At 45.3% G+C, this 27,497-nt stretch overlaps 1 protein-coding gene across 1 annotated transcript in view; it reads left to right on the forward strand.

The window, feature by feature from the left end:
* LRP1 (LDL receptor protein 1) overlaps positions 1-27,497 on the forward strand; it is a 704,914-nt gene that overhangs the window by 277,002 nt on the left and 400,415 nt on the right. Inside the window, exons 14-18 of the mRNA XM_069324493.1 lie at positions 4,547-4,670; positions 8,008-8,346; positions 19,237-19,429; positions 22,498-22,643; positions 25,878-26,010. Of these exons, the coding sequence (XP_069180594.1) occupies positions 4,547-4,670; positions 8,008-8,346; positions 19,237-19,429; positions 22,498-22,643; positions 25,878-26,010 (935 nt within the window). The remainder of the gene's footprint in view (positions 1-4,546; positions 4,671-8,007; positions 8,347-19,236; positions 19,430-22,497; positions 22,644-25,877; positions 26,011-27,497) is intronic.

Consider the following 27,497-nt stretch of genomic DNA (forward strand, 5'->3'; position numbering starts at 1 on the left):
AGGTCTCGGGAAGTCTTCCCTGTCGATTTTATCAGTTCCTGTTACAGTACTATTTTGTACGTAGTGATCATATCACCTCTTTTTCTTCTGTCTTCTAGTTTTGGCATATTTAATGCTTCTAACCTCTCCTCGTAGCTCTTGCCCTTCAGTTCTGGGAGCCACTTAGTAGCATGTCTTTGCACCTTTTCCAGTTTGTTGATGTGCTTCTTAAGATATGGGCACCACACAACCGCTGCATATTCTAGCTTTGGCCTAACAAAAGTCATGAACAATTTCTTTAGTATATCGCCATCCATGTATTTAAAAGCAATTCTGAAGTTAGAAAGCATAGCATAGGCTCCTTGCACAATATTCTTTATGTGGTCCTCAGGTGATAGTTTTCTATCTAGAACCACCCCTAGATCTCTTTCTTTATCAGAATTCTTTAAAGATTTCTCACATAATATATAGGTTGTGTGGGGTCTATGTTCTCCTATTCCACATTCCATAACATGGCATTTATTAACATTAAATTCCATTTGCCAAGTGGTGCTCCATATACTTATTTTGTCCAGGTCTTTTTGAAGGGCATGACAATCATCTAAATTTCTTATCCTTCCTATTATCTTAGCATCATCAGCAAACATGTTCATATAATTCTGTGTACCAACTGGTAGATCATTTATGTAGACAATAAACATCACTGGTGCAAGAACTGAACCCTGTGGTACTCCACTTGTGACATTTCTCCATTCTCCATTTTTCTATCAGTCAGAAAATTTTTCATCCATGTCAGAAGCTTACCTGTCACCCCCTCCAATATTTTCCAGTTTCCAGAACAACCTCTTATGTGGAACTCTGTCGAAAGCCTTTTTTAGGTCCAGATAGATGCAGTCAACCCAACCATCTCTTTCCTGTAATATCTCTGTGGCTCTGTGTGTGTGTAACATACCTTGTGTGTATGTATAGGTATGTATGTGTGTATGTATAGGTATGTATATGTGTATATATAATATATATGTATATATGTGTATATGTGTATGTATACTTTTTCTTTTGGAAGGGGCTCTGTTCTCTTCTCTGTTGACGGGGCGCTGGGGAAGCAGCTTGCTCTGTTGACTCTCGCATGGTTCCGCAGTTGGTGGGCGCTTTTGGTTGTCTTCCGGTCTCTGGTAGTGGCAGTGGACGGCTTCTTCCCCTTTGGGGGGTTCAGGGCTGGCGGGGTGGGCTTCTTCCCCTGCGCTTCGTGATGTCATCTTAGTGGGTGCGTTGGACGTGGTCGATCCGCCCCATCCTTCTGGGGCTCCCGTCTGCTCTATGCAGACATGGGCCTGTTGAATCTGCTGTTATTCTAGACTTCTTCTGTCTGCGCCCTGGATTCTATGTCCTCATTGAAGGACTGTTGTCTCCTGTCCGGCTTCTGTTGGGGCCGAGTGCCTGGATGGCGGCCCTGGACCTCCAGGTCAATTCTTGGCACGTTCCTCTCCAGTTTTCTGGGACTGGCACAGTTGGTGGTGGGGCTTCAGGCTTGCCGCTTTTGTAGCCTTCCCTATTTTGTAATTGGCACTTGGTGTATTAACGCATCTTTACCGGATCTTGGTGTCCTGTCTGAGTCTGCTTGGGATTCGGTGTCTGGTCTACCTTGACGACTGGCTGGTGTGGGCTCCCAGTCAGTCCGCTTGTCTGTTCGCCAGGGGTGTGGTTATTTCCAGATCGCCGAGTTTGGGTTCCTGGTGATCTGGAGGCCGTTCCATCTGTTTCCATCCCAGGTTCGGACCTGGCTGGGTCTTGTTTAGGGCTCTTGGGCCGCTCCTTGTCTTTCCCTCCAGAAGTGTTGCTATGGCTGTGGTCCCGCCTTCGGCTGTTCATGAGGGGGTCCCAGGTTGCTCGGCGGTTGCTCGAGCAGTTGTGCGGGAGTCTGAACTTCAACGTGCTGGTCTGGCCGAGGGGTAGGGTTTGGCTTCGGTGTCTCTTTGGTTCCTTCGGAGACTCCCCTTCCACCTCTCTTGCAATCGTTGGGTTCGTTCCTCCGGGGATCTTGTGTTGGTGCTGCGTCACCAGCTTCCTCTTTGGGGTTTTCGGGGTTCCGTGCCTTGACACCTCCCAGAGCCTTCACTCGATGTGTTCACAAATGCGTCGTCTCTCAGTTGGGGCTTTGTGACCAGTGCTCACCAGGTCGGACCAGGTCGGCTGAGGATGGTGGGGTCTGTCCGTCCGTTGGGCTCACAGCATGGTTTGGGAGTTCGTGACTGTCTGGTTTGCACTTCGGAGGGTTTGGGTCACTCAGTGTTCTACTATTCAGCTCCATTCGGACTGTTCTCTGGCAGTTTTTTGCCGGAACCACAGGGTTTCTCTTAAGTGTTTGACCTTTGGGGTTGGTCCCTTAGAGTGGCTCGGTTGCTGGATTCTCGGGGTTTGGCTAACTGTGAGGTTCATGTCCTGGGTATGTCCTGCGTCCTGGCGGACAGCTGTCTCGGTTCATTCCTCTGTTCGTGGATTGGCCAGTCGTTGCAGACTCGCTTCGTTGCTCTGCCGGACGTATGGACTCTTGGCCATGGACGTCTTCGAGACGGCGTGGTCTAGGCGTTGCCCATTCTATGTGGCGCCCTTACCTGCCTGCAAGACGTTCACGGTGGATGCCTTTTGGCAGGACTGGTCGAGGTGGGGGTACCTGTTCCTCTTCTCCCGGTCCAGCTGTTGCTTCGGGTTCTGGCTTGGTTGGAGCCCATTCCCACGAGAGTAGTCCTTATGGTCCCTTGGTGGCCAGCCCAGCTTTATTTTCAGACACTGCTTGATAGATGTCCGAACACAGTGCGTTTTCCCGCGGCTCCTCCTCTTTCGGCAGGTCGGATCGGTCCTGTACATAACTGGTTCGGCCTTCTCCTCGGCTCTTCGCGTCTGGTATTTTGACGCGTGTATCACCATCTCTCTGGTGATCAAGTGACTTTGTTGACGGTGTCCCACCTGCGAGCTTCGTCTCAGCGACAGTATGACGTTCCTGGTGTTTCTGTGCACTTTTTCTTGCTCTTCGTAGGTTTTCTCTTTCGCATTGGGTTGTCTTGTCCTTTCTTGGGTTTTCAGGACTATAGTTATTTATTGTTTCTTACTGTCGCCTCGTTTTGTGCGGTGCTGGCGGAGCCGCTCCAGCTTGCATTCGGGGTGGACGTCACATCTGCCCCGTTTCGTACGTTTTCTCGTGTTTTGTTTCACCTCCGGAGTGCTCATGCGTCATCTGAGCCGTCCTGGTCCTTGATCAGGGTGCCTTCTTATCTTCTCCTCAGTTTGTGGTAGTCCCTTCAGTTCAGGTTTCTGCTCTTTGGTACTGGTGGTAGGTTTGTACGTTTGCAGCCTTTCTCCGTCCTGGCGACGGTCGAGACGGCTGCTTTCTGGAGGTGTTCTTGGGTTATTGATGCTTGATTGGTTTGGCCAGGGGTGCGTCCTGTGTTGTCCTGTTGCGCTTTTTGTCGTTACTTGTGTACCGTGTCTGGGGATGCGCTTTGGGCTGATCCGGTTCCCCTCGTTCCCTGTTTCAGGGCTCGGGTCTCCCAGGTCGTCCGCAGAGTTTTCCAGTCTTCCAGCCTGCGGTCTGTCCTTGCGCCCATGCTGTTTGGACGTTTGCAGCTTTTGCTGCTGCGTTGGTGACATCTAGGGCTCATTTCGGGCTCAGGGATTTGAGGGTCGCACAGGTTCTTGGCTGCCTGTTCTTTATGCACGTCTGCTCCTGCGCGTTCTTGTTGCCTTGGGTCGCAGGTTGCAGCCTGTTGTCTCGGCTTCACATTGCGGAGTTTGTGGCAGCCGCCTCCCGGGTAAGCCCTTTCTTTTCCTTCTCTTTGGGTATGAAGCGCCAGAGAGCCGTAGGGGCTCCCCACAGAAAACGAGCGTTGAATGTAATGAAACACCATTTTCTGGGTGAGCCCCGTAGGCTCCCTGGCAACCCTCCCTCCCACCGGTCGGCGGTTTTTTCACGTTGGTTGAAGCTTAGCTTCCGAACTGAAGCTAGGCAGCTGGCGCGGTAGGTCTGGGGTCCCCCCTCCCCCTCTTGGGGCGGGGAGGGCTGCGTGGACAATCGGCACGGCAGTAAAGTGTGATGTTTGCTTGTTTCCTTGGGATTGTAGGGAGTTTCTACCTCTCTGTTCGTTTTTTTGTTTTAGTTTTTTACCATGTGGGGTTTGTTTTGTTATGCCTACCTTTCTGGGTGCCTAACCCCGGTCGATGGCAGATAAGGAAAACCTCAACCACAAGGGGGTTTTCCAGGGCCATTGCTCCCTGAAACCTCTCTGAAGGGGCCAGGTTCTGGCGCTGGTCCCTGGTAGGTCTGAACTCCTTAGCTAATGTCCTGGTCTAATATAACATACATTAGCCCGATAAGCTCCAGGGAGCCTCCGGGGCTCACCCAGAAAATGGCATTTCATTACATTCAACGCTGGTTTTTTTCTGCATTGGTGGGTATGACCATTTCTCCATAGCTGGTGTCTAAGGGTTAAATGATTGCATGGCATACTACTACTAATGTCAGGTAGATTAATTTATTCGAGGCATTGACATTATAGATAATTCAAAATTCCAGATTTGTGATTGAACGACAGAGCTTGGATGGGACGAAGAGGGAACCAGTCGTAACGTCGGCAGTGTTGAATGTTGAGGGCCTGGCTGTTGACTGGATGGCACGCAATATATATTGGACTGACGAGGTATCTCATGCAGACTTGCAAGTAGCTGAATATATTTCATACATTTATTATCAGAGAATATAGTGAGTTACTTTTCATGTAAGTCTTGACGTGACAGGGTGGCACGCAGTGCACACAGCACTGATGAGGTATTTAGTTTGCTCTTACTAATAACTGTACAGTATTTTGTAAAATTGTATTTATTTTCAGGAAATATAATACAAGTTATTTTATTATGGTCAGCCTTCATATGATTTTGTACCTTGGAATTTAAAATTGCATACCCATGGTGAGTATTGCACACGGATTCATCGTCTTATGTCTTGTGGGCATGTTATTATTTGTGTGTGGTGAGTTGCAGTCATTGTGTGCCGTATGTCTAGAGAAAATATAGAGAGAATTATTGCTGGTAATCATGTTTAGTCGTGTCAATTATTCATTCTCAGAACTATTCCACTTTGAGGTTTCTCAGTGCAAGAGTCTTTCTGGTCACATTGGACATGAGTATTGTAGTCAAGGTAGGGGTGACAGTCAGAGCAAGGTGACAGTTAAAGGAAGGTGACAGTCAGAGCAAGGGGACAGTTAAAGGAAGGTGACAGTCAGAGCAAGGTGACAGTCAGAGCAAGGGGACAGTTAAAGGAAGGTGACAGTCAGAGCAAGGGGACAGTTAAAGGAAGGTGACAGTCAGAGCAAGGTGACAGTCAGAGCAAGGGGACAGTTAAAGGAAGGTGACAGTCAGAGCAAGGGGACAGAGCAACGTGACAGTTAAAGGAAGGTGACAATCAGAGCAAGGGGACAGAGCAAGGGGACAGTTAAAGGAAGGTGACAGTCAGAGCAAGGTAACAGTCAGAGCAAGGGGACAGAGCAAGGTGACAGTTAAAGGAAGGTGACAGTTAAAGCAAGGTGACAGTCAGAGCAAGGTGACAGTCAGAGCAAGGTGACAGTTAAAGCAAGGTGACAGTCAGAGCAAGGTGACAGTCAGAGCAAGGTGGCAGTCAGAGCAAGGTGACAGTCACAGCAAGGTGACAGTTGCAGCAAGGTGACAGTCACAGCAAGGTGACAGTCACAGCAAGGTGACAGTTGCAGCAAGGTGACAGTCACAGCAAGGTGACAGTTTGCAGCAAAGTGACAGTCTGAATCTGAACAGGCTAACAGTTAGACAAGGGTGACAGGCAAGTGTGACAGTCTGGGCAGGATGACATTCAGGCAAGGGTGACAACAGGGCAGGGTGACAGGCAAGCAAGGGTGACAGTCACACAAGGGTGACAGTCACACAAGGGTGACAGTTAGGCAATCTTCAGTAAGATTATGTCCAATGTGTTTAACAATTTCTTCTCCTCTGATAAACCTCAGTTGAAATCTTATTTTGGTTTGTAACTCAGTAGTGTGTTAGATACTGTTTCAGTGGTCTGTCAGCCATTTCTCCACCTTGTTGACATTCCCTCTCATCTTCTGGAACCTGTAAGTCATTTTCCCATCCAAGGTATTTCCCATGGGTATCCAAGGCTGATGGTGACTCTCACTCTGAGAGTCACCATCAGGCTTGGATACCTATGTGCATGGGAAAAGGCTTACAGGTTCCAGAAGTTGAGAGGGAATGTCAAATGTCAAACCAAAGTAAGATTTCAACTGAGGTTTAACAGAGCAGAAGAAGTTCCTAAGCACATTGTACATAATCTCATTGAAGCCAACATATAATTCATAAATACTCATACATCGCCTAAGTAAGATAGAAAAGATAGATACTGTACTAAGATAGAAGCTTAAAAGGGGTCCCGGTAGTACAGTCGAGTTTGTTCTCGACGCACAATTGAGAATTCTGGGCTCAAATCCCGAGCGGGACAGAAATGGTTGGGCACATTTCCTTTCACCTAATGAGCCTGTTCACCTAGCAGTAAGTAGGTACTCTGGAATTAATCAGCTTGTTGTGAGGTTGTATCCTGGGTGGGGTCAGTAATTTGACCTTGGTGGCATGGTGGGGGGGAGGGACCTCGATATAAGCCTAATGTGTATGAATACTGTGACGGAAAAATGAGGAAGAGAGCAGCGGCTATTCAGGGAGCTGAAATGCCAATCACATTAACCAAAAAAAAAAAAAAGAAAGTAAATAAAACTGCTATGGATCTCTTTATGGTGTGGTAGCTGTAGGATAAAGTACAAAGAATGAAACAACTTAAATATTTTAATGTAACAAAAAATGACTAACAATTTAAAAAAAAAAAAAAAAAATCTTCTCAATGACTTTGCTTAAATACTCAGTGCAAAAATATAAAAACAAACAGACAAGTGAACATTACGTTAAGATCAAAATAAATGGTGCTGGAATACTATGTACATAAGCTGCGTAAATCTACGACCACCCAGGGGAGTGTGAGAGCAGATGTAGCAGCTTGGAGCACTGAGAGTATTCTGCCATGTAGTTGCTGGTGGCTCCTATATATGCACAGGTTTGTCCATGTAGGTGATGCTGGTGTGTCGATAATTACCAGCCGGCAGACACAAACGTGCTTGTTGACCGGCGAGTGGGGCGACTCCCAGATGCCAGGTGCACTAGTATGACGGGTACTGGAGGAGGGACGATAGTATTAGCTCGTCTAGACATGGCTTCTGAAAACTTGTTGTTGTTGTTGAATATGCAGACATGTTGTTGTTGAATAAGTGATGAAGGAATAGGCCCAATCTCGTTTCCTAAGGAGATTCTTGTGACAATACACACAGGCTTCCTGTCCCCCAATGCAATGAATTATATTATAAAATTATAAATAAGTAACACTTAGTGGGCCAGCAAGAGGCTTAGGGGCCGTGTAAGAATATTCATGGACAAAAAAAAATAAATAAATAAATAAGAGTCAAGGGGTGAGAGTGAGGCAAGAATGACAATGAGAGTAGGGTGGCAGGCTGCATCGGTGTAACACGGGGATGTATCCACATGTTTCTGTTGAACCATACTGGTGGTAAAGAGTCACTAGAGAAAATCTCAGTTCAGCCTGACACCATATCCAAGCATTCACTTCCAAACACTCAAAGCTCTTCAAAGCCCAACTTGGCATCACAGGTACTAGGAAGAGATGCTCCACTAGTTAACCTAAGCTGTCACTTGCATCAGTCACCAGGTGGCAGCACCCTCACTGATTCCCTAGCTTGGCACTCCTCTCATTCTAACTCACACAAAGAATGAGGGCACATTGAAATCCTCGGGACTCCTCCCATTCTTACTCATACAAAGAAAGAGGGCACATTGAAATCAGAGTTGTAAGTTTTAAATAGTGAAGATAGTAATAAGCTTCTGAGCTCATATGACACTGCCTATAAACATTTTAATTTCATTAATTTTTCATTTGACACTTTTTGTCTACAGGGTGTGTCGTCCATATTTGTGTGCTCTATGAAGAACCCTGAGAAACGTAAGATGCTTCTTCATGGGAACCTGACGAATGCAAGAGCGATAGTTTTAAACCCGGGAGAAGGCTTCATGTATTGGACTGTGTGGCAATTCACTGTTGGGGGAGTTATTGCTGGTGGAGATGGCTTGATAGAGCGAGCATGGATGGATGGAACCCATAGAGAACCATTTGTAACTAAAGATCTCCAGTGGCCCAATGGATTAACAATTGACTTCAAAGAACGTCACCTATATTGGTGTGATGGCTTTCATAATAAGATTGAGAGAATAGGACTTGACGGCAAAAATCGAGAGGTAAGTTATATTTTTGGGCTGACTGACATGTATTTGTGTATATGTAATTATAGTTCCTAAGTGTGATTACTTAAGTGTAGTTGCAGGATGAGCTACATTTCTGGTATCCCATCTTCTCAGTACTCTGTCATTTGACACTTTGAAGCTACTGATGGTTTTGACCTCAACTTGTACCCACCTTCTATAATTCTATTCACAAATGAGAACTTTCCTATGTTTTTAATCACCTTTATTTCCTTAGCGTCTATCTTTAGCTTATTGTTCATGAAGTTGCAAGTTTCAAAAGTTCTTCCTTGATTATTTTGTCAGTTACTGATTCTATCTTGTAGTATTTAAACAATCTGTAGTTTTCTAAACAGTCCCTGTGGTGTAGTGGTAAGACACTCACCTGGCATTTCGCGAGCACATTGTCCTAGGTTGGTATCCTGGCCTTTGAGGGTTTACTGGGCATCAATCCTTAACTGTAGGTTCTGTTTACCCAACAGTAAAAGGGGTACCTGGTTGTCAAACGATTTGGCGGGTCGTATTCCGGGGAACATAGGATTAATGACCTGCCCGAAATGCTACGCGTGCTAGTGGCTGTGCATGAACGTAACAACTCTTGTATATATAAATAAATAAAAATAAAATAAATAGTGATCATCATGCTTCTCTTCCTTTCTTCCTTCCTTCCTTCTGTCCTCGTAGGTTTTATTTTTCAGTTCTGGAAGCTATTTAGTAGCATGTCTTTGCACCCTTTCCAGTTTATTGATGTGCTTCTTGAGATACAGTATGGGAACCATACAACTGCTGCATATTTCAATTTCACCATTGGCGTCGCTGAATATTTGTGACAGTGTCACAAATATGGTGAACAATTTCTTTAGTATTTCACCATTTATGTATTTAACCCCTGGGCTGCACACCTGTTAATAGTTGACTATCTCCCAGTGTGCAAGAACAAAAATTCCAACAATATTTTTTCCTTCTAATATTGTTAAAATGTTCCCTAATCACGGGAAAACAAATTTAATATTGCTTACTGTTGCTGTGAACACATGAAGAAATACATTCTGGAGTTATATTGGGGGAGGGTGATCTTTCTGGGCCCTTGGTGGCCAGACTAGTCTTGGTTTTTGGTGCTTCTAACCTAGTGTTTCAACTCAGAAATTTTTCCGTGGCTCAACCTCTTTCAGCAGATCAACCTGATGATGTACTTTACTGGTATGACCTTCTCCTCTGTGCTGTGTGCCTGGAATTTTTGCCGCCTGTCTATTGCTATTTGTTTGGTAAACGGGTGGGTGGTTTGATGGTGTCCCACCTATGTATTTCCTTACGACAATAGTATGAGATTACCGGGGGCTCGTTTCACCACTTTCTCTCTCTCTTCGCTGGCTTTCTTCAGTTTTGGCTAAAACTCTTATCTCTTCTGTCTTGGTTGTTTCTAGATCAGCATTTCATGCCTAATACTGTCTTTAATTGTTCAGTGTTGGCAGAGACTAGGGCTACATGCACCTAGAGTGCATGCACCAACACAGAGCAACAACACCGCTAAGCAGCACTGCGCAGAGAGAGGAGCCAGAGTCGATCGACCGTCACCTACACAACAGCCTTCTGAACTGAGGAGAGTTGCCGGCGAGGAGGTCTAGGACACCCCCCGTCCTCCTCCTGGGGAGGGGGTTTGTGCAGACAGATGCACGGTGGTTGTGGTGGCGTCATGCTTGTTTCCTTGTTTTTGATTAGGGAGTTCTGTTTGCTAGTTCGGCTTTCAGTTTGCAATTTTTGACTAGCAGTCATTTATTTTGAAATTCCTACCTTTCTGAGTGCCTGACCTGGTAGATGGCAGACAAAGACTGCTTCCAATTACACGGGGGTGTTTTTAGGCCATTGCTCCTCGTGCCTCTCATGAGGGGGGCCAGGTTCTGGCTCTTGTTCCCGGTAGGCTTAGAACTCCTTCGATTGATTGTCGCCACGGTCTAAGATATACACATCAGCCCAGTATACTTCAGGAGAGTCTCCTGGTCTCACCCAATAAATGACGTTTCATTACATTAAACGCTATTTTTTTCTGGTGAAGAATGGCCGGTGGTGCATCACAAGGTTGATGTGGCCGGAGGTGCATCACTTGGTGTGGCCGGTGGTTCATCACATGGTTGGTGTGGCCGGTGGTGCATCACATGGTTGGTGTGGCCGGTGGTGCATCACTTGGTTGGTGTGGCCGGTGGTGCATCACATGGTTGGTGTGGCCGGTGGTGCATCACAAGGTTGATGTGGCCGGAGGTGCATCACTTGGTTAGTGTGGCCGGTGGTGCATCACAAGGTTGGTGTGGCCAGTGGTGCATCACTTGGTGTGGCCGGTGGTTCATCACATGGTTGGTGTGGCCGGTGGTGCATCACATGGTTGGTGTGGCCGGTGGTGCATCACTTGGTTGGTGTGGCCGGTGGTGCATCACATGGTTGGTGTGGCCGGTGGTGCATCACATGGTTGGTGTGGCCGGTGGTGCATCACATGGTTGGTGTGGCCGGTGGTGCATCACATGGTTGGTGTGGCCGGTGGTGCATCACTTGGTTGGTGTGGCCGGTGGTGCATCACATGGTTGGTGTGGCCGGTGGTGCATCACATGGTTGGTGTGGCCGGTGGTGCATCATTTGGTTGGTGTGGTCGGTGGTGCATCACATGGTTGGTGTGGCCAGTGGTGCATCACAAGGTTGGTGTGGCTGGAGGTGCATCACTTGGTGTGGCCGGTGGTGCATCACATGGTTGGTGTGGCCCGTGGTTCATCACATGGTTGGTGTGGCCGGTGGTGCATCACATGGTTGGTGTGGCCGGTGGTGCATCACTTGGTTGGTGTGGCCGGTGGTTTATCACATGGTTGGTGTGGCCGGTGGTGCATCACATGGTTGGTGTGGCCGGTAGTGCATCACATGGATGGTGAGTACAGTGGTGCATAACATGGTTGGTGTGGCCAGTGGTGCATCATATGGTTGGTGTGGCTGGTGGTGCATCACATGGTTGGTGTGGCTGGTGGTGCATCACATGGTTGGTGTGGCCGGTGGTGCATCACATTGTTGGTGTGGCCGGTGGTGCATCACATGGTTGGTGTGGCCGGCGGTGCATCACATGGTTGGTGTGGCCGGTGGTGCATCACATGGTTGGTGTGGCCGGTAGTGCATCACATGGATGGTGAGTACAGTGGTGCATAACATGGTTGGTGTGGCCAGTGGTGCATCACATGGTTGGTGTGGCTGGTGGTGCATCACATGGTTGGTGTGGCTGGTGGTGCATCACATGGTTGGTGTGGCCGGTGGTGCATCACATTGTTGGTGTGGCCGGTGGTGCATCACATGGTTGGTGTGGCCGGCGGTGCATCACATGGTTGGTGTGGCCGGTGGTGCATCACATGGTTGGTTTGGTCGGTGGTGCATCACTTGGTTGGTGTGGCCGGTGGTGCATCACTTGGTTGGTGTGGCCAGTGGTGTTTGATGATCGTTATAAAATAAATAATTTTGTTGATTATAATTTCTGGGGGAGCCCTGTCGGCTCCCCAGAGCTATCCAGGCTGAAGGGATATGTGTATCTTTCTGGCAACAGTCAATGCATGGAGTTCTTGCCTACCGGGGACCACGAGCCAGAACCTGGCCCCCTCTAGAGAGGCACGAGGAGCAATGGCCTGTAGAGATCTCCCTGTGGTTGGGAGCATTCTATGTCTGCCATCGACTGGGACAGGCACCCAGAAAGGCAGGCATCCCAAAACAAACCCCTATTCTGGTTAAACTATTGCGACCGAAGGCCGGTGGTGGCCTTTGGGAGTTCTGTCCACTTGGACAGTGGACAGAACTCCCCAAACAAAAATTAGCAAACTAGCATGACGTCATTATGTCACCGTGCCACTGTTTGTGCATCCCCCCCATCCCCGGGAGAGGGAAGGGGGGAGCCCCAGACCCACCCGCCGGCGTCCCAACCGTCAGTTCTTGGCCGATGGAAGTCTGGTTCGGTCGTGCCTCTGGCTTTGGTTTTTGTTTCAATTCTGTGCCTTGTGGTGTGGGCTGTCTCTACAGGTGGTGCGTGAGCCAGGAGACGTATTCCATGGTACTCGGGCTGCATGCGCCTAAGGTTCCCTTCCCTAGGTGCCCTGTAAGTACTGCCCTTGTGGCTTGGGGCCACCTTCCACAAGTCACCTCGAGATCTACCTCCGCTGTGCCTTTTACTGCTCGGTACTTGGCTGCCACTGGGTTCAGCTGAGATTTTTTTTACACCTTGTCTCAGGAAATCTTCCCAATCGACTTTATCAATTCCTGTTACTATTTTGTACATAGTGATCATATCACCTTTTTTTCTTCTGTCTTCTAGTTTTGGCATATTTAATGCCTCTAACCTCTCCTCGTTGCTCTTGTCCTTCAGTTCTGGGAGCCACTTAGTAGCATGTCTTTGCAGCTTTTCCAGTTTGTTGATGTGCTTCTTAAGATATGGGCACCACACAACTGCTGCATATTCTAGCTTTGGCTTCACAAAAGTCGTGAACAATTTCTTTAGTATTTCGCCATCCATGTATTTAAAAGCAATTCTGAAGTTAGAAAGCATGGCATAGGCTCCTTGCACAACGTTCTTTATGTGGTCCTCAGGTGATAGTTTTCTATCTAGAACCACCCCTAGATCTCTTTCTTTATCAGAATTCTTTAAAGATTTCTCTCATAATTTATAGGTTGTGTGGGGTCTATGTTCTCCTATTCCACACTCCATAACATGGCATTTATTCACATTAAATTCCATTTGCCCAGTGGTGCTCCATATACTTATTTTGTCTAGGTCTTCTTGAAGGGCATGACAATCATCTAAGTTTCTTATCCTTCCTATTATCTTAGCATCATCAGCAAACATGTTCATATAATTCTGTATATCAACTGGTAGATCATTTATGTAGACAATGAACATCACCGGTGCAAGAACTGAACCCCTGTGGTACTCCACTTGTGACATTCCTCCAGTCTGATACATTGCCTCTGATTACTGCCCTCATTTTTCTATCAATCAGAGAATTTTTCATCCATGATAGAAGCTTACCTGTCACCCCTCCAATATTTTCCAGTTTCCAGAACAAACTCTTTATGTGGAACTCTGTCGAAAGCCTTTTTTAGGTTCAGATAGATGCAGTCAACCCAACCAACTCTTTCCTGTAAAATCTCTGTGGCTCGATCATAGAAACTGAGTAAATTCAATACACAGGATCTTTCAGATCGAAAACCATACTGTCTGTCTGATATTATATCATTTCTCTCCAGGTGTTCTACCCATTTAGTTTTTATTATTTTTCCAATATTTTCACTATTACACTTGTCAATGATACAAGTCTATAACTGAGGGGGTCTTCCCTCCTGCCACTTTTGTAGAGTGGAACTATGTTAGCCTTTTTCCATGCGTCTGCTACAACTCCTGTAAACAGTGATGCCTGAAAGATCAGGTGAAGTAGAATGCTGAGCTCAGATGCACATTCTCTCAGAACCCATGGTGAAACTCCAACTGGGCCAACTGCTTTGTTCTTACTTAGCTCCTTTAGCATATTTTTTACTTCATCTCTAGACATCTTTATATGCTCTATGCTGTTCTCTGGAAATCTTATTGTGTCTGGTTCTCTGAAGATTTCATTTTGTACAAACACACTTTGGAACTTTTCGTTTAATGTTTTACACATTTCTTTTTCATTTTCGTGAATCTGTTTCCCATATTCAACCTCTGGATATTATCCTTTACCTGCAATTTGTTGTTTATGAATTTGTAGAATAGGCCCAGTTCTGTTTTACATTTATCCACTATACCTTTTTCAAAATTTCTTTCTGCCTCTCTCCATACTGTCATATAGTTGTATCTCGCATCTTTGTATCGCTGGTATGTTTGAGGGTTTGGCTCTTCCTATATTGATTCCATTTTTGTGTCTTTTGGTCTCTTGCCCTCTCACAATTTCTGTTGAACCAATCCTGTTTTCTGGCCCTGCATCTCTGTTTTGGTATGAATGTTTGTGTGCCTTCATCGTATATTTTGCAAAATTTGGCATACATTTCATTTACTTCCCTGCCTAGCAGCAAGTCTGTCCAATTACACATTAAATTTTTTTTGAAGTTCCCCATAGTGACCGCTCTTGAAATCGAGTTTATCAACTGTTTCAATGTCCCCATTTTCTTCTAGATGATATCTTAAAGCATATTTAATGTCTAACAGGACGTGATCACTCTTTCCCAAGGGAGGAAGATACTGTATGTCAAATATCTCTTCTTTCCTGGTGAATACTAGATCCAATATTGATGGTACATCTCCTTCCCTCATTTTTGTGGCCTGCTTGATGTGTTGATACAAGAATGTCTCCAGAATGAGGTTCACAAATTTGCATGTCCAAAAGTCCTCCGTTCTAGCTTCATAGGTCTCCTAGTCTATTGCTTTGAAGTTGAAGTCCCCCAGTATCAACAGTCGTGATTTATCTTTATCTGCTTATACAATAATATTTCTCATGACCATTATGAGGCTCTCTCGTTTGTCATCCAGTTCTTCCTTTGTCCATGTGTTGCTTGCTGGTGGACTGTAGGCATTTAAAATTATCAGCTTATCGTCCTGATTCCAGACCTGCAATGCCATTATGTCAATATCTCGAGGGTTTTCAAATATTAACTTTCTTACCTTCAGGTGTTTTTTCACCAGCACAGCAACTCCTCCTCCCTTCCTAGTTTTCCTGTCACATCTCCAAACTGAATAGCCTCTTGGGAATACAGCTTCATTTCATATATTTCCTTTAAGTTTCGTCTCTGATAATGCAACAATATCTGGGACCTTAAGCTGAATTATATCTTACAACTCCAAAGTTTTTGACCTCTCTCCGTCTATGTTGGTATATACAACTTTCAGGAACATGTTCCCTTTCCCTTTGCTCCTTACTACCCCCTTCCACTAATGATTTTGTTGCCTTGTTTTTATGTATCATTTCACAAGCTTTCCAGTCCCTGACACTTTGTAGAAAAAAAGAATTTCTGTCTTCTTCATTTCTATCCCCATTTAGACGTTTTGCTTCAATTAGGTTCATTTTCAGCTTTTCTCTGTCTTCCTTTGAGAGGTCTTGTCTTATTGACCAAAGTTTGCCAACCTCATCACTCTGCAATTTCCTGGCATTTCTAAGCACTTCCATCATGTTTTTCACTCCATTAAACGTCACCCTTAAGGGGCGGTTCTTGTCTTTCTCATATTTTCCTATTCTTCTAAAATCACTGACATTTTCCTTTGAGCCTTCTCCTAACCCTACTATTTTCTCTATAATTTTCATCTCCTGCTGCTCGGTCCACCCTAGATGAAATTTCCTTCTCTAAACATCCAAAAATTATTATGGACTTATTTCTATCTGCAGTGTTTTGTACTAGTTTACTGTTGGTAACCAGTTCTTTCCTAATTGCTTGCCTAAGATCTGCTTCTTGTTGGTCATTTCTGGTTTTGACTTCCTAACACACTTCCATGATTGTCTCTTTCTCTTTTACAACTCATGCATACGTCTCATTTATTTCTTCTTTATACTCTTCTAGTTCTTTATTAACCTCCTCTATTTGAGTTGCCAATTAAGTTTCTCGTTGCATCTCCTTGACAAACTTCATGTTAGCCCTCAGGCTCCCTTGGAGTTGTTCACCATATGAGTCTATTTTCTTGTTAATTTCTTCAAATGCTCTACTCTTCACTTTCCATGCCTCATTGTCCTTTACTAGTTCCTTGATGTGTTCCTCTTGTATCCTTACCGTATCAGTCAAGCTGGTAATTTCCTTACCTTGCTGGAAAATACTTCCTTTTAACTTACAAAACTCAATCTTGAGATCTTCATTTTCTTGTTCTAATTTAATATCCTTTTCTTCGTAAATCTTTAGCATGGCCTCAATAATCACTAACCTGCCAAGAAAACCATCTTTCATTACATATTGTTGCGAGAAACCTGCAAAAGATTCTTGTGTTAGGTTGCTGTCCTCCCCCGAGGTGGCGGCCGTCTTTGCTGACATTCTGCTGTTTTGAAAGATCAACTTTTCTACCCAAGATTTTTCATTCACTAACACTTATTTCCTGTCTCTTAGTTTATTTTCAAATTCCCTACGCCTTCATGTATTCTGGGACACCACTTGCAACCCTCACCCTACTCCCCACACTTAGATAATTTGAATTATCCTGGAGCCTGCAGCATTGTGACTCTTCAGTATGATGATGCTCACTTGGCTGTGTATCTTGGTCAGTGCTTATTGGCTATACTGTTGTTAGGTGCTGAGGTGGGCCTCTGTCCATGTTCAGGTCCTTGCTTTTAGACTACCCCAGTGATGAGTTTTGGTACTGAGTTCACTTTTTCCTCGTTCTCCCTGCAGGCTTTTGTGGTGCCATTTCTGCAAGAGGTTGTGGACTTCCAGTCAACCACGCCTACCCTCCTGGTTCCTTTTCTTGGGACAGGAGAAGCTTGGATTCCGGTCCTGGCTACGACTTTTTTTTTTTTCTTTTTCCGGAGCGTGCGTTTTTGTTTTCTTGAGGTACACGTCCTGAGTAGTTCTCGTCCTGTATACCTCGGTGACGTGTGCCTCGCTCTTCCCTGCTGGAGCTGGTTGTGTTGCTCCTTATGGTTGCGGAGTCACTGCTTTTCACTTCGCGTCTCGCGCTTTAGTTCGTGGTGCTCGGTTTCCTCATTGGCTTCTGCCTGGGCCCTGGCTCTTCGGTGATTGGCCTTGTTGGTCCTTCCAGGATCCTGGGGGGGGGGGATCCTCCCAGACAGGGCGTTTCTGCTCGTCCGGGTTGGTTCCTTTTCGGCTTGCCGTTATTGGGTTCCTGGTTCCCTGGTGGCCGTTCCTATTGGTTTTTGCCAGCCGTGTTTGGGGGCTCTGCTTTCCTTGGTTCTGATCCTGAGGGGCTTCCCGCAGCTCTGCCTCTTTTTGCGGATCGATTCTGTCCTGTACGGGGCTGGTTCATTTTTCCCCTCGAGTCTTCGCGTCAGGGATTATTGTCTCGTGTTCTCGTCGCTTGTAGGGGAGCTGGTGGCTTTGTTGTTAGTCTCCCGCCTGTGTGCTTCGTCTCGGCAGCAGTGTGTAGTTTCCTGGCGATCCTTCTGGTTTTCCTATCACTGCGAAGGGTTCTTCGGTCTCTGATAGGGTTGTCTTGTCTTTCTCTTCAGGGTTGTTCCAGGACCATCTTCTGGTGTCGTGTATTGTTTCCTCGTATTGGGTGATGCTGGCGGAGCCGCTCCAGCTTGCGTTCACCGTTGCTGTTCCTTCTGCTCCGTTTTGTTTGGTGTCTTGGGCGTTGTTTCACCTCCGGCCTGATCTTGCGCTTCCGGTCCTGTCCTGGTCGTTGGCCCGGGTGGTCTATTTTCTTCTCCTCGGTTGTCGTGATCCCTTTGGTTCTGGTGTATTTTTGTTTTTCAGGTCTCCTTCTCCTGTTGGTGTTGACCTGTAGGGGTCGGGTCAGGGAGTTTCCGGCTCTCCTCTGGCGCCCGTGTTTTTCTGCCTCGTTGGTCCTCTTGGTAGCTTGTTCTTTTGATGCAGTCTCCTTCTTCTCGAGTGATGTTTGGATCTGCTGCTTCCTGAGGGGTCCTTGGGTTGCTGCTTGGTTAGTCTTTTGTGCTTTCTTTTGGTGTTCGGTTGCAGCTCTTCGCTGTTCTCCGCGCATCTTGGTCTCTGGGGCTGTGGACGCGTTTTGGTTTGCCCGGATTCCCTTACTTCCCTCCTTCCTGTTCTGGTATTTGGGTCTCCCGGGTCATTGGCAAGGTCTTTTCTTTCAGTCTGTGGTCTTGCTTTTATGTTAGGGTGTGTGGTGTTCGCCTCCCGGATCCTTCGCTCTTTTCCTTATCTGTGGTGAGGTAGCTTCGGAGAGACGACGAGGCTCCCCCCAGAAATCCAGCATTGAATGTAATGAAACGCCATTTTCTGGGTGAGTCCCAGAGGCTCCCCGGCATCCCTCCCTCCCTCTGGTCGGCGGTGTTTTTCTCGCTTTTTGACATCCAGCCTAAGAACTGATGGTTGGGTCGCCGGCGGGTGGGTCTGGGGCTCCCCCTTACCCTTCCCGGGGAGGGGAGATTGTGCAGACAGCAGCGCAGTGACATGATGACGTCACGCTAGTTTGCTAATTTTCGTTTGGGGAGTTCTGTCCACTTGTTTGGCTTTCAATCCCAATAGTTTTACCAGAATAGGGGTTTGTTTTGGGGCGCCTGGATGCCTGTCTTGGTCGATGGCAGACAGAATGCTCCCAACCACAGGGAGGTCTCTAAAGGCCATTGCTCCTCGTGCCTCTCTAGAGGGGGCCAGGTTCTGGCTCGTGGTTCCCGGTAGGGAAGAACTCTGTGCATTGACTGATGCCAGAAAAGTATACATATCCATTCAGCCTGGATAGCTCCGGGGAGCCTCTGGGACTCACCCAGAAAATGGCGTTTCATTACATTCAGTGTTGGATTTTTTTATAATGATTGTGTGTTATTTTGACCTAATTGATAACTATAAAGATAAAAGTACAGTGGACTTTAGTTTAATGATAATGTTTTGGCTGTAAGGGCTTTAACATCATAAGAGATACATATAAAATTAGTTCTTGTATGGAGACTGAACAAAGGAGGGGTGAGGGCACACATTGTCCCGGGAGTGCATAGAATAAGTCACAATAATGTGACTGAAAATAAATAACCCAACCCACACACATGAAAACAAAAGAAAGCGATGTTTTAGCCCAATGTGACGTGATAACAGTACAGAACACTCTCAAATGTTGTTGCTTTCTTTTCATATGTGAGTTGGGGGTATTTCCTTGATTTTTCTTAAACATTTTATATTTTCCTATTATTTACTTGTAATTATGTATTCTTATATAATAATAATAATAATAATAATAATAATAATAATAATAATAATAATATATTTTTGTTACAGGTGATGCTTCGAGGTGATGTTTTAAATCATCCTTATGGATTAGCTTATTATAATGGCTTCATATATTGGTCGGAGTTCCAGAATGGTACAATAAAGCGTGTGAAGCTTCAGAGTCAAGAGTCACCCGAGGAACTGCGTATAGAAAATCCTTATATATTTGACCTGAAGATTTTCTCGAACACCAGTCAAAGTGGTAAAATTATTTTGTTTTTATAGAATAATAGTTTAGGTTCTGTAATTCAAACAAAACTTACTCATATTGATTTATTTTGTTAGTGGATCAATCGTAATGTTATCTGCACATTGGAACCTCAAGTGACGGGCGCGCCACTCGGCGAAAATTTGTCTCAATTGACAAGCTTTTACTTGATTACCGAGAAAAGCACATGGAGCTTCCTAGCATTCCTGCTGGTTCTCACAAATTGTCGAACACCTCCGACGATGCAAATAAAGTTTTTTGTGTTTTAAAGATGCTAATGATGCTGGGATGGAAAGGGGTGACTGCTGTAATGTTGCAAAGCATTGATTTTTGTTTTTTAGACAAACATTTGCTACAAGCTGCTACATTTTCTAAAAAAAAAGAATGAAAAATAAAAAAAATAAAAATTGGAAGAATAAGAAAAAATGTCATAAAGGTTTGTACAGTGATTGTCAGGTAGGCAGCGCCATTTCGTATAAAAAAAATAAAAAAAAACAAAAAAACCTGCACAGCACCCTTTGCCCCGTACCAGTGCAAACTGCCTCTTACCCTAAGGTAAACAATGGAGACAAAACACCCTAACACCCAAAGGGTGGCCAAAAAACCGAGCAGTTAAACAGCCCAGCAGAGGCAGGACCCAAGGAACTTTTGGAAGGGAACCCCAGGCCTCAAGGGCAGTACTTACAAGGCACCTAGGGAAGGTAACCCTAGGTGCATGCAGTCCGAGTACTGTAAAATAACTCTTGGCTCTCGTACCCCTGGAAGACAGCTACCACACACGAAGCACATTGCTGAAAGACCACTGGAGCCAGAGCACATGACCTCTGCCTCTAGCATCAGCCTTAGAACTGATGGGTGGATCGCCATCACTAGGGTCTGGAGCTCTTCCTTCCTCCTTCCGGCGAGGGGGGAGCTGCGCAGACAGTAGCGCGGCGACGTGTGATGTCATGCTTGTTTGCTCGTCACTTTTAGGGAAGTTCTATCCACTTGTTCGGCTTTTGGTAGCAATAATTTCACCAGAATAGGGGTTTGTTTTGGGATGCTTACCTTTCTGGGTGCCTGACCCAGTCGATGACAGACATAGAATGCTTCCAACCACACGGGGGTTTCTATAGGCCATTGCTCCCCATGCCTCTCTGAGGGGGGCCAGGTTCTGGCTCGTGGTCCCTGGTAGGCCCACAGAACTCCATACACATGACTTATGCCAAAGTCTGACATTATCATATCAGCCTGGATAAGCTCCAGGGAGCCTCTGGGTCTCACTCAGAAAATGGCATTTCATTACTTTCAACGCTTTTTTTTTTCGTTTTGTTTTTTATACAAAATGGAGACATACACTGAATGAATATTTTTCTATAAAAAATGAAAAACTTAAAAAAATTGAACAAATTTGAAAAAAGAAAAAATGTTATAAAGGTTTGTTCAGTGTATGTCAGGTAGGCTGCTCCATTATTTAAAAAATCGAATATCATATTGATGTGTTTCGGCGGTAGAACGGATTAATTTTATTTCCATTATTTTAAATGGGGAAATTTCTTTTGAAAGACGAGCGTTTCACATGACGAGCTCGGTGCCCTAAATTCGTTAATTGAGGTTCCACTGTACTGTATATGGTTATTTATGTTTACATTTTATTAAATATCCTCTAACCTGTGGAGACAAGTTTCGGCGAATGTACTAAAGTGAAGAAACTAGAATTCTGTTAAATATTTCAATTTGTATACAAATAAGTGAGTTTAATATAATTTATTTATGTTGCACAGTACAGTATGTGACAAACTGTATACTAATTAAATTTTGTGCTGTGACATATAGTAAGGCCTCAATTTCCATGAGGGATTAACTTAGGCAGACCAGCATGTAAATTGTAACTTTAAATATTAAAGTTATCAGTGGTACAACTGTCATTGTCCTGCCCTCACTGTCTTCACCATCACAATAACATCAGTGGTACAACTGTCAGTGTCCTGCCCTCACTGTCTTCACCATCACAACAACATCAGTGGTACAACTGTCAGTGTCCTGCCCTCACTGTCTTCACCATCACAACAACATCAGTGGTACAACTGTCAGTGTCCTGCCCTCACTGTCTTCACCATCACAACAACATCAGTGGTACAACTGTCAGTGTCCTGCCCTCACTGTCTTCACCATCACAACAACATCAGTGGTACAACTGTCATTGTCCTGCCCTCACTGTCTTCACCATCACAACAACATCAGTGGTACAACTGTCAGTGTCCTGCCCTCACTGTCTTCACCATCACAACAACATCAGTGGTACAACTGTCAGTGTCCTGCCCTCACTGTCTTCACCATCACAATAACATCAGTGGTACAACTGTCAGTGTCCTGCCCTCACTGTCTTCACCATCACAACAACATCAGTGGTACAACTGTCATTGTCCTGCCCTCACTGTCTTCACCATCACAACAACATCAGTGGTACAACTGTCATTGTCCTGCCCTCACTGTCTTCACCATCACAACAACATCAGTGGTACAACTGTCATTGTCCTGCCCTCACTGTCTTCACCATCACAACAACATCAGTGGTACAACTGTCATTGTCCTGCCCTCACTGTCTTCACCATCACAACAACATCAGTGGTACAACTGTCATTGTCCTGCCCTCACTGTCTTCACCATCACAACAACATCAGTGGTACAACTGTCAGTGTCCTACCCTCACTGTCTTCACCATCACAACAACATCAGTGGTACAACTGTCAGTGTCCTGCCCTCACTGTCTTCACCATCACAACAACATCAGTGGTACAACTGTCAGTGTCCTGCCCTCACTGTCTTCACCATCACAATAACATCAGTGGTACAACTGTCAGTGTCCTGCCCTCACTGTTTTCACCATCTCCACAAACATTTATCAATAGTGTTTCTACAGCTCCAAGTCTCTATGCCCTACCTGCACTTTCAGAAATGGCTTTTTAAAATTATACTGCATATGCAAAATTATGTGTGTCAAGTGCATGGAAGACATTGTTATGGTCATACGGTATTCAGTATTTGAGTTAATGCACTTAATCAGCTATTTTTAATCACAGATACAAACGAATGTACAAAAGGAAGCATCCAGTGCGTGGATCTCTGCCTTGCAACACCTGACGGCCCAATCTGTGCTTGCGCAACTGGGTATGAGCCAGATAGTCAACAGAAAAACCTTTGTAATCCAATTACTAACTTTACTCAGGTATTTTAAATATATTTAATTTTTATTTTATTTTAGGATATATCAAAGCTAGGGTAACATTGTGGTGGAGGTGTGTATGATTCTGACCTCTGGTGATGGGCAGTGAAGATGGCCAGGCTGGTAAATGAATAGTTAGCGAGAGCTTTTCCTTAATGTTCAAGCATGTTGCCATGGGAGGGTGGTGAAGGGCTTTTGACTTTATTATGAATGTACCTTTTGTTGATGGTACTGGCCTGGAGTGAGGTATATTCCAATGACTCCTGGCATCTTTTATTAATTTCTGTAGTCAGGAACAGGTAGCCTGCACCTAGGCTCATCTAGGTCCTCTTCGGCTAACTACTGACTCTTCCTAGGATGTAGCCCACAACAGTTGGCTAACTCCAAAGTTCTTATTGACTGATAGGTGAACAGAGGAATCAGGTAAAAGGAAGCGTGCCCAATTGTTTTGGTTCTTCTTGAGGATCGTACCCAGGTCACCTCGGTTGAGAACTAGAAAGTAGACAACTATATTACATGTACAGATATATACAACAAACTGCACATCAACAAACTGGAAAAGGTGCAAAGACATGCTTCTAAGTGGCTCCCAGAACTGAAGGGCAAGAGCTACGAGGAGAGGTTAGAGGCATTAAATATGCCAAAACTGGAAGACAGAAGAAAAAGAGGTGATATGATCACTACGTACAAAATAGTAACAGGAATTGATAAAATCGATAGGGAAGATTTCCTGAGACCTGGAACTTCAAGAACAAGAGGTCATAGATTTAAACTAGCTAAACAAAGATGTCGAAGAAATATAAGAAAATTCACTTTCGCAAACAGAGTGGTAGACGGTTGGAACAAGTTAGGTGAGAAGGTGGTGGAGGCCAAGACCGTCAGTAGTTTCAAAGCATTATATGACAAAGAGTGCTGGGAAGACGGGACACCACGAGCATAGCTCTCATCCTGTAACTACACTTAGGTAATTACAATACTGTACTTTATCTGGCTATTTGAAGCAACAGATAACTTAGGGAGCAGCCAAGTAGCTATACAACTCACATATTACACCACTGGGTGTTGTAAATGTCATAAAACAAATGAGCTTATTATCCATAAAACTGTCTGTTAGCCTCCAGTGACTATGGGAGGAGTGAGGCCTAGCTCTTTATGCCCTGCCTCCTAGCCATATATGTGTGCCGCTCTAATTACTCCTCTCCACATTAAAGTTATTATATTTTTCCTAAAGTTGTTGATGGATTTGGTTTCAAGAGCATCTTCCTTCACTGAATTCCACTTGCCGACCATTTGTAACAAGTACGAGTATGGTGGTATCACACAGGGATGTCTTGATCGGGTACAGCCTCAAGGCTTGACAGTACTAGAACAAACCTAATGAGAGTTACCAAGGGTCCCATCAGAAAGTCAATCTTATTGTATTCAATTCTGGGTTTTTGGCATTTCACTTTGAATTTGTAGAGATATTATGATTTAATTCAGTCTATAGCTAAATATTAAATATTTTTCTGTGGAGAGCCCTTCCTGCTCCCCTGAGCTTACCGGGCTGATATCTATGTATTAGACCGTGGCATCAGTCAATTCGAATGGAGTTCTATGCCTACTGGGGACCATGAACCAGAACCTGGCCCCCCTCATTGAGGCACGAGGTGCAATGGCCTATAGAAACCCTTATGAAGTTGGAAGCATTCTATGTCTGCCATTTACCAGGTTAGGCATCCAGGAAGGTATGGGTCCCAAAACAAACTACAGCTGGATAAAAATTGCTACTGAAAATCGAACTAGCAAGCAGAACTCATCAAACAGAAAACAAGCAAACAACCATGATGCCACCATCACTGCTGCGCCACTGTCTGCGCAGCTCTCCCCTCCTCGGGAGGTGGAAGGGAAGCCCCAGATCCCCCACGTCGGCTATCCAACCCCAGTTCTGAGCCTGATGTGTTGAGTGGTGGTCGTTCGACTCTACTCCGATTCTTGTGCAGTGCTATGCTCTGTGGTGTTTTGTTGCAGTGTGGTGGTGTGCAAACCAGAAGTAATTTAAGAAGTACTGGGGCTGCATGTACCTAGGGGTCACCTTCCCCAGGTGCCCTGTAAGTATTGCCCTTGCAGTTTGGGGTTACCTTCCATAAACTGTTCAGGAACTACCTCTGCAGGGTTCTTTTACTGCTTGGTGATTGATTGCCCGCCCTTGGGGTCAGCTGGAACTTTCTGGCCACTGTTTGTCCTTGGGTAGGAGATAGTATCATCACTGACAGGGGCACAAGGTACTGTGCAGCTGTCTTATATTATGCATAGTGGCTGGGTCTCTTCCTTCTGGAGACATTGAGATTTTGCTGAGTTTTTCTTTTTCTTTTTTTTTTCTTTTTTGCCTGGTGAGGGGTCTGCTTGGTGTGGCTATAGGACCACTTGTATTATTTTGGTGGCCCTCTGCTAGGCCCTCCACATGATTGTACACGTTACAGGGGTTCAGCTTTTGTTTGTTTACTCGGTAGTTCTGGGATAACTGGTTAGCAGTACCTTACCTGGTCTGCCCTTAACAGTCAGCCTAAGGGCCCTGGAAAACCCCATTGGGGCTCATTGATCCAATGGATGCATCCTCTAAGTCCCACCTCGCTTAGTGCGAGTTTGGAAGTTGCTCTGTTCCCTTGTCTCAGGGTGGTTTTCACTGTTTTTGCCTCCGCCATGCTGCCTGTTGGGTTAATGACACCTTTGACTGGAAGTCTTGCGAGTTGTATTTCTTACTTGTACTCCAATTCACCCAGTCCACTGATAATGATATTTGGGTGCTGGCAGCTTCAGCATTGCATGTGAGGTTTAGGTTGCGGCAATGCGCTAGGTTGGTTGCATTTCCGTATGCCCTGAGGGTGCCCCTCTTTGGTTATAGGGACCTCGGACTTGGGGGTGTTAGTCACTTCGATTTTGGTTCTGTCCACGCCCCCTTCTGTTGTTCATCCTGTTCCCTTCCCCCCTCCCCTTCCTGTTGCCAGCTCTCAAATGTCTGAGGGTTTTGGAGTCTCAGCTGGGCTTACACATGACTGATGCCAAAGTCTGACATTAGCATATCAGCCTGGTAAGCTACGAGGAGCCTCCGGGACTCACCCAGAAAATGGCGTTTTATTACATTCAACGCTGGTTTTTTTAGCTAGAGTAATTCTATTGCTTGAAATTAATAATAATTTTAAATTGTTGAGCATTTTAAACAAAATTTAAATTGTAGAACATTTTAAATATTTTCAGCCAAGCCTATGCAGCGAAGGCCAATTTCAGTGCAAGAAGAATTTACGGTGCATTGACGAACGTTACCTGTGTGATGGTGACAATGACTGTTTGGACAACAGTGATGAGGACACGTCATCGGGGGGAGTTTGTGGTAATGCATCATACACCATATTGTGATAGATGAATGAATATTTAGGGCTACATAATCAACATGGGATCAAACCCTCGTCCCTAAATTCCTCAAGGGAATTTGACTTATCATCTGCATATATGTTTCAAATTTCAAAAATACATTTTGTCATGTTATCTCAATTTTAATATACAAAAATTGGCCAGTAAATAACACTTATTGTGACGTTTATGATTTTTGACCTTTCATATTCTTATCAAGTCACTCTGCAGTAGGGTAACATGGTAGGCAGTGGTAGGTGATATAAGGAGTTGAAACTTACTGCCAACAATCAGAATTTTTTTTAAACCTCTCTATTGAGTGCTTTCATATAATCAATCCATCCACACTATTCTATTAGAAATAAAGTTAAACGGTTAAACAGTAAAACATTTTTGAGGACAAGATTCAAACCTGCAGGATCCTTCCTTCCTAAACATGTCACATTTCTCATATGATTAGGATGGGGTTCAGTGTGTGCTGGTATTCCCAGACTGGAGGAACTTCATATGTATGGTAAACTGTATTTCATTACATATATACTACATCGGTCTTTAGGGAGAATAAACCAAATTGAATTAATATTTTCTGTGGGGAGCCCCTACGGCTTCCTGGAACTTATAGGGCTAATGTATTTTATATTAGACCGGGACATTAGCTATGGAGTTCAGACCTACCAGGTACCAGCGCCACAACCTGGCCCCTTCAGAGAGGTTGCAGGGAGCAATGGCCCTGGAAAACCCCCCAGTGTTTGGGGTTTTTCCTTATTTGTCATTGACTGGGGTTAGGCACCCAGAAAGGTAGGCATAACAAAACAAACCTCACATGGTAAGAAACTGACAAAAAAAAATTAACAGAGATGTAAAACTCTCTACAATCCCAAGGAAACAAGCAAACAAGCAAACGTAACACACTACTGCCGCGCCGCTCATCCGCGCAACCCTCCCCTCCTTGAGAGGGGGAGGGGGGGCCCCGGACCTCACCGCGTCAGCTACCTAGCACTCCAGTTCGTAAGCTAATGTCAACAGGGACAGACGCTTCTCTGGCCTCAGTTTCCTAGGCGGTGTTTGCCTTTGTGGTGCTTACTGCCGTGTTTTGTGTTGTGTGGTGGCCAGGTGTTCCTCATCAGTACCGGGGCTACATGTGCTTAGGGGCTTTCTTTCCTAAGCGCCCTGTGAGTACTGCCCCTGCGTGCCGGGGTTATCTTCCCTAGGGCGTTCGGGATCCATTCCCGTAGGGGTTCTTGCTGCTCGGCATTTGCCTCGCCCTTGGGGCCAGCTGGGGCTTGGGGCCCTTCTTTGACCTTGGGTAGGGACTGGTATTGTGCTGGTTAGGGCATCAAGGTGTTGTGCGACCTGCTACCTACGCGGCGGCCATTTCCTGTGGCCTCTGGGGACGGTGTACTTCTGCGGGGGTTTTTCTTTTGTTTTGTATTTTCATTTGCCTGGTGGGGGTCTGCCTAGTGTGGC

Source organism: Procambarus clarkii, chromosome 14 (genome assembly GCF_040958095.1).
Source record: "Procambarus clarkii isolate CNS0578487 chromosome 14, FALCON_Pclarkii_2.0, whole genome shotgun sequence".
NCBI lineage: Eukaryota > Metazoa > Arthropoda > Malacostraca > Decapoda > Cambaridae > Procambarus > Procambarus clarkii.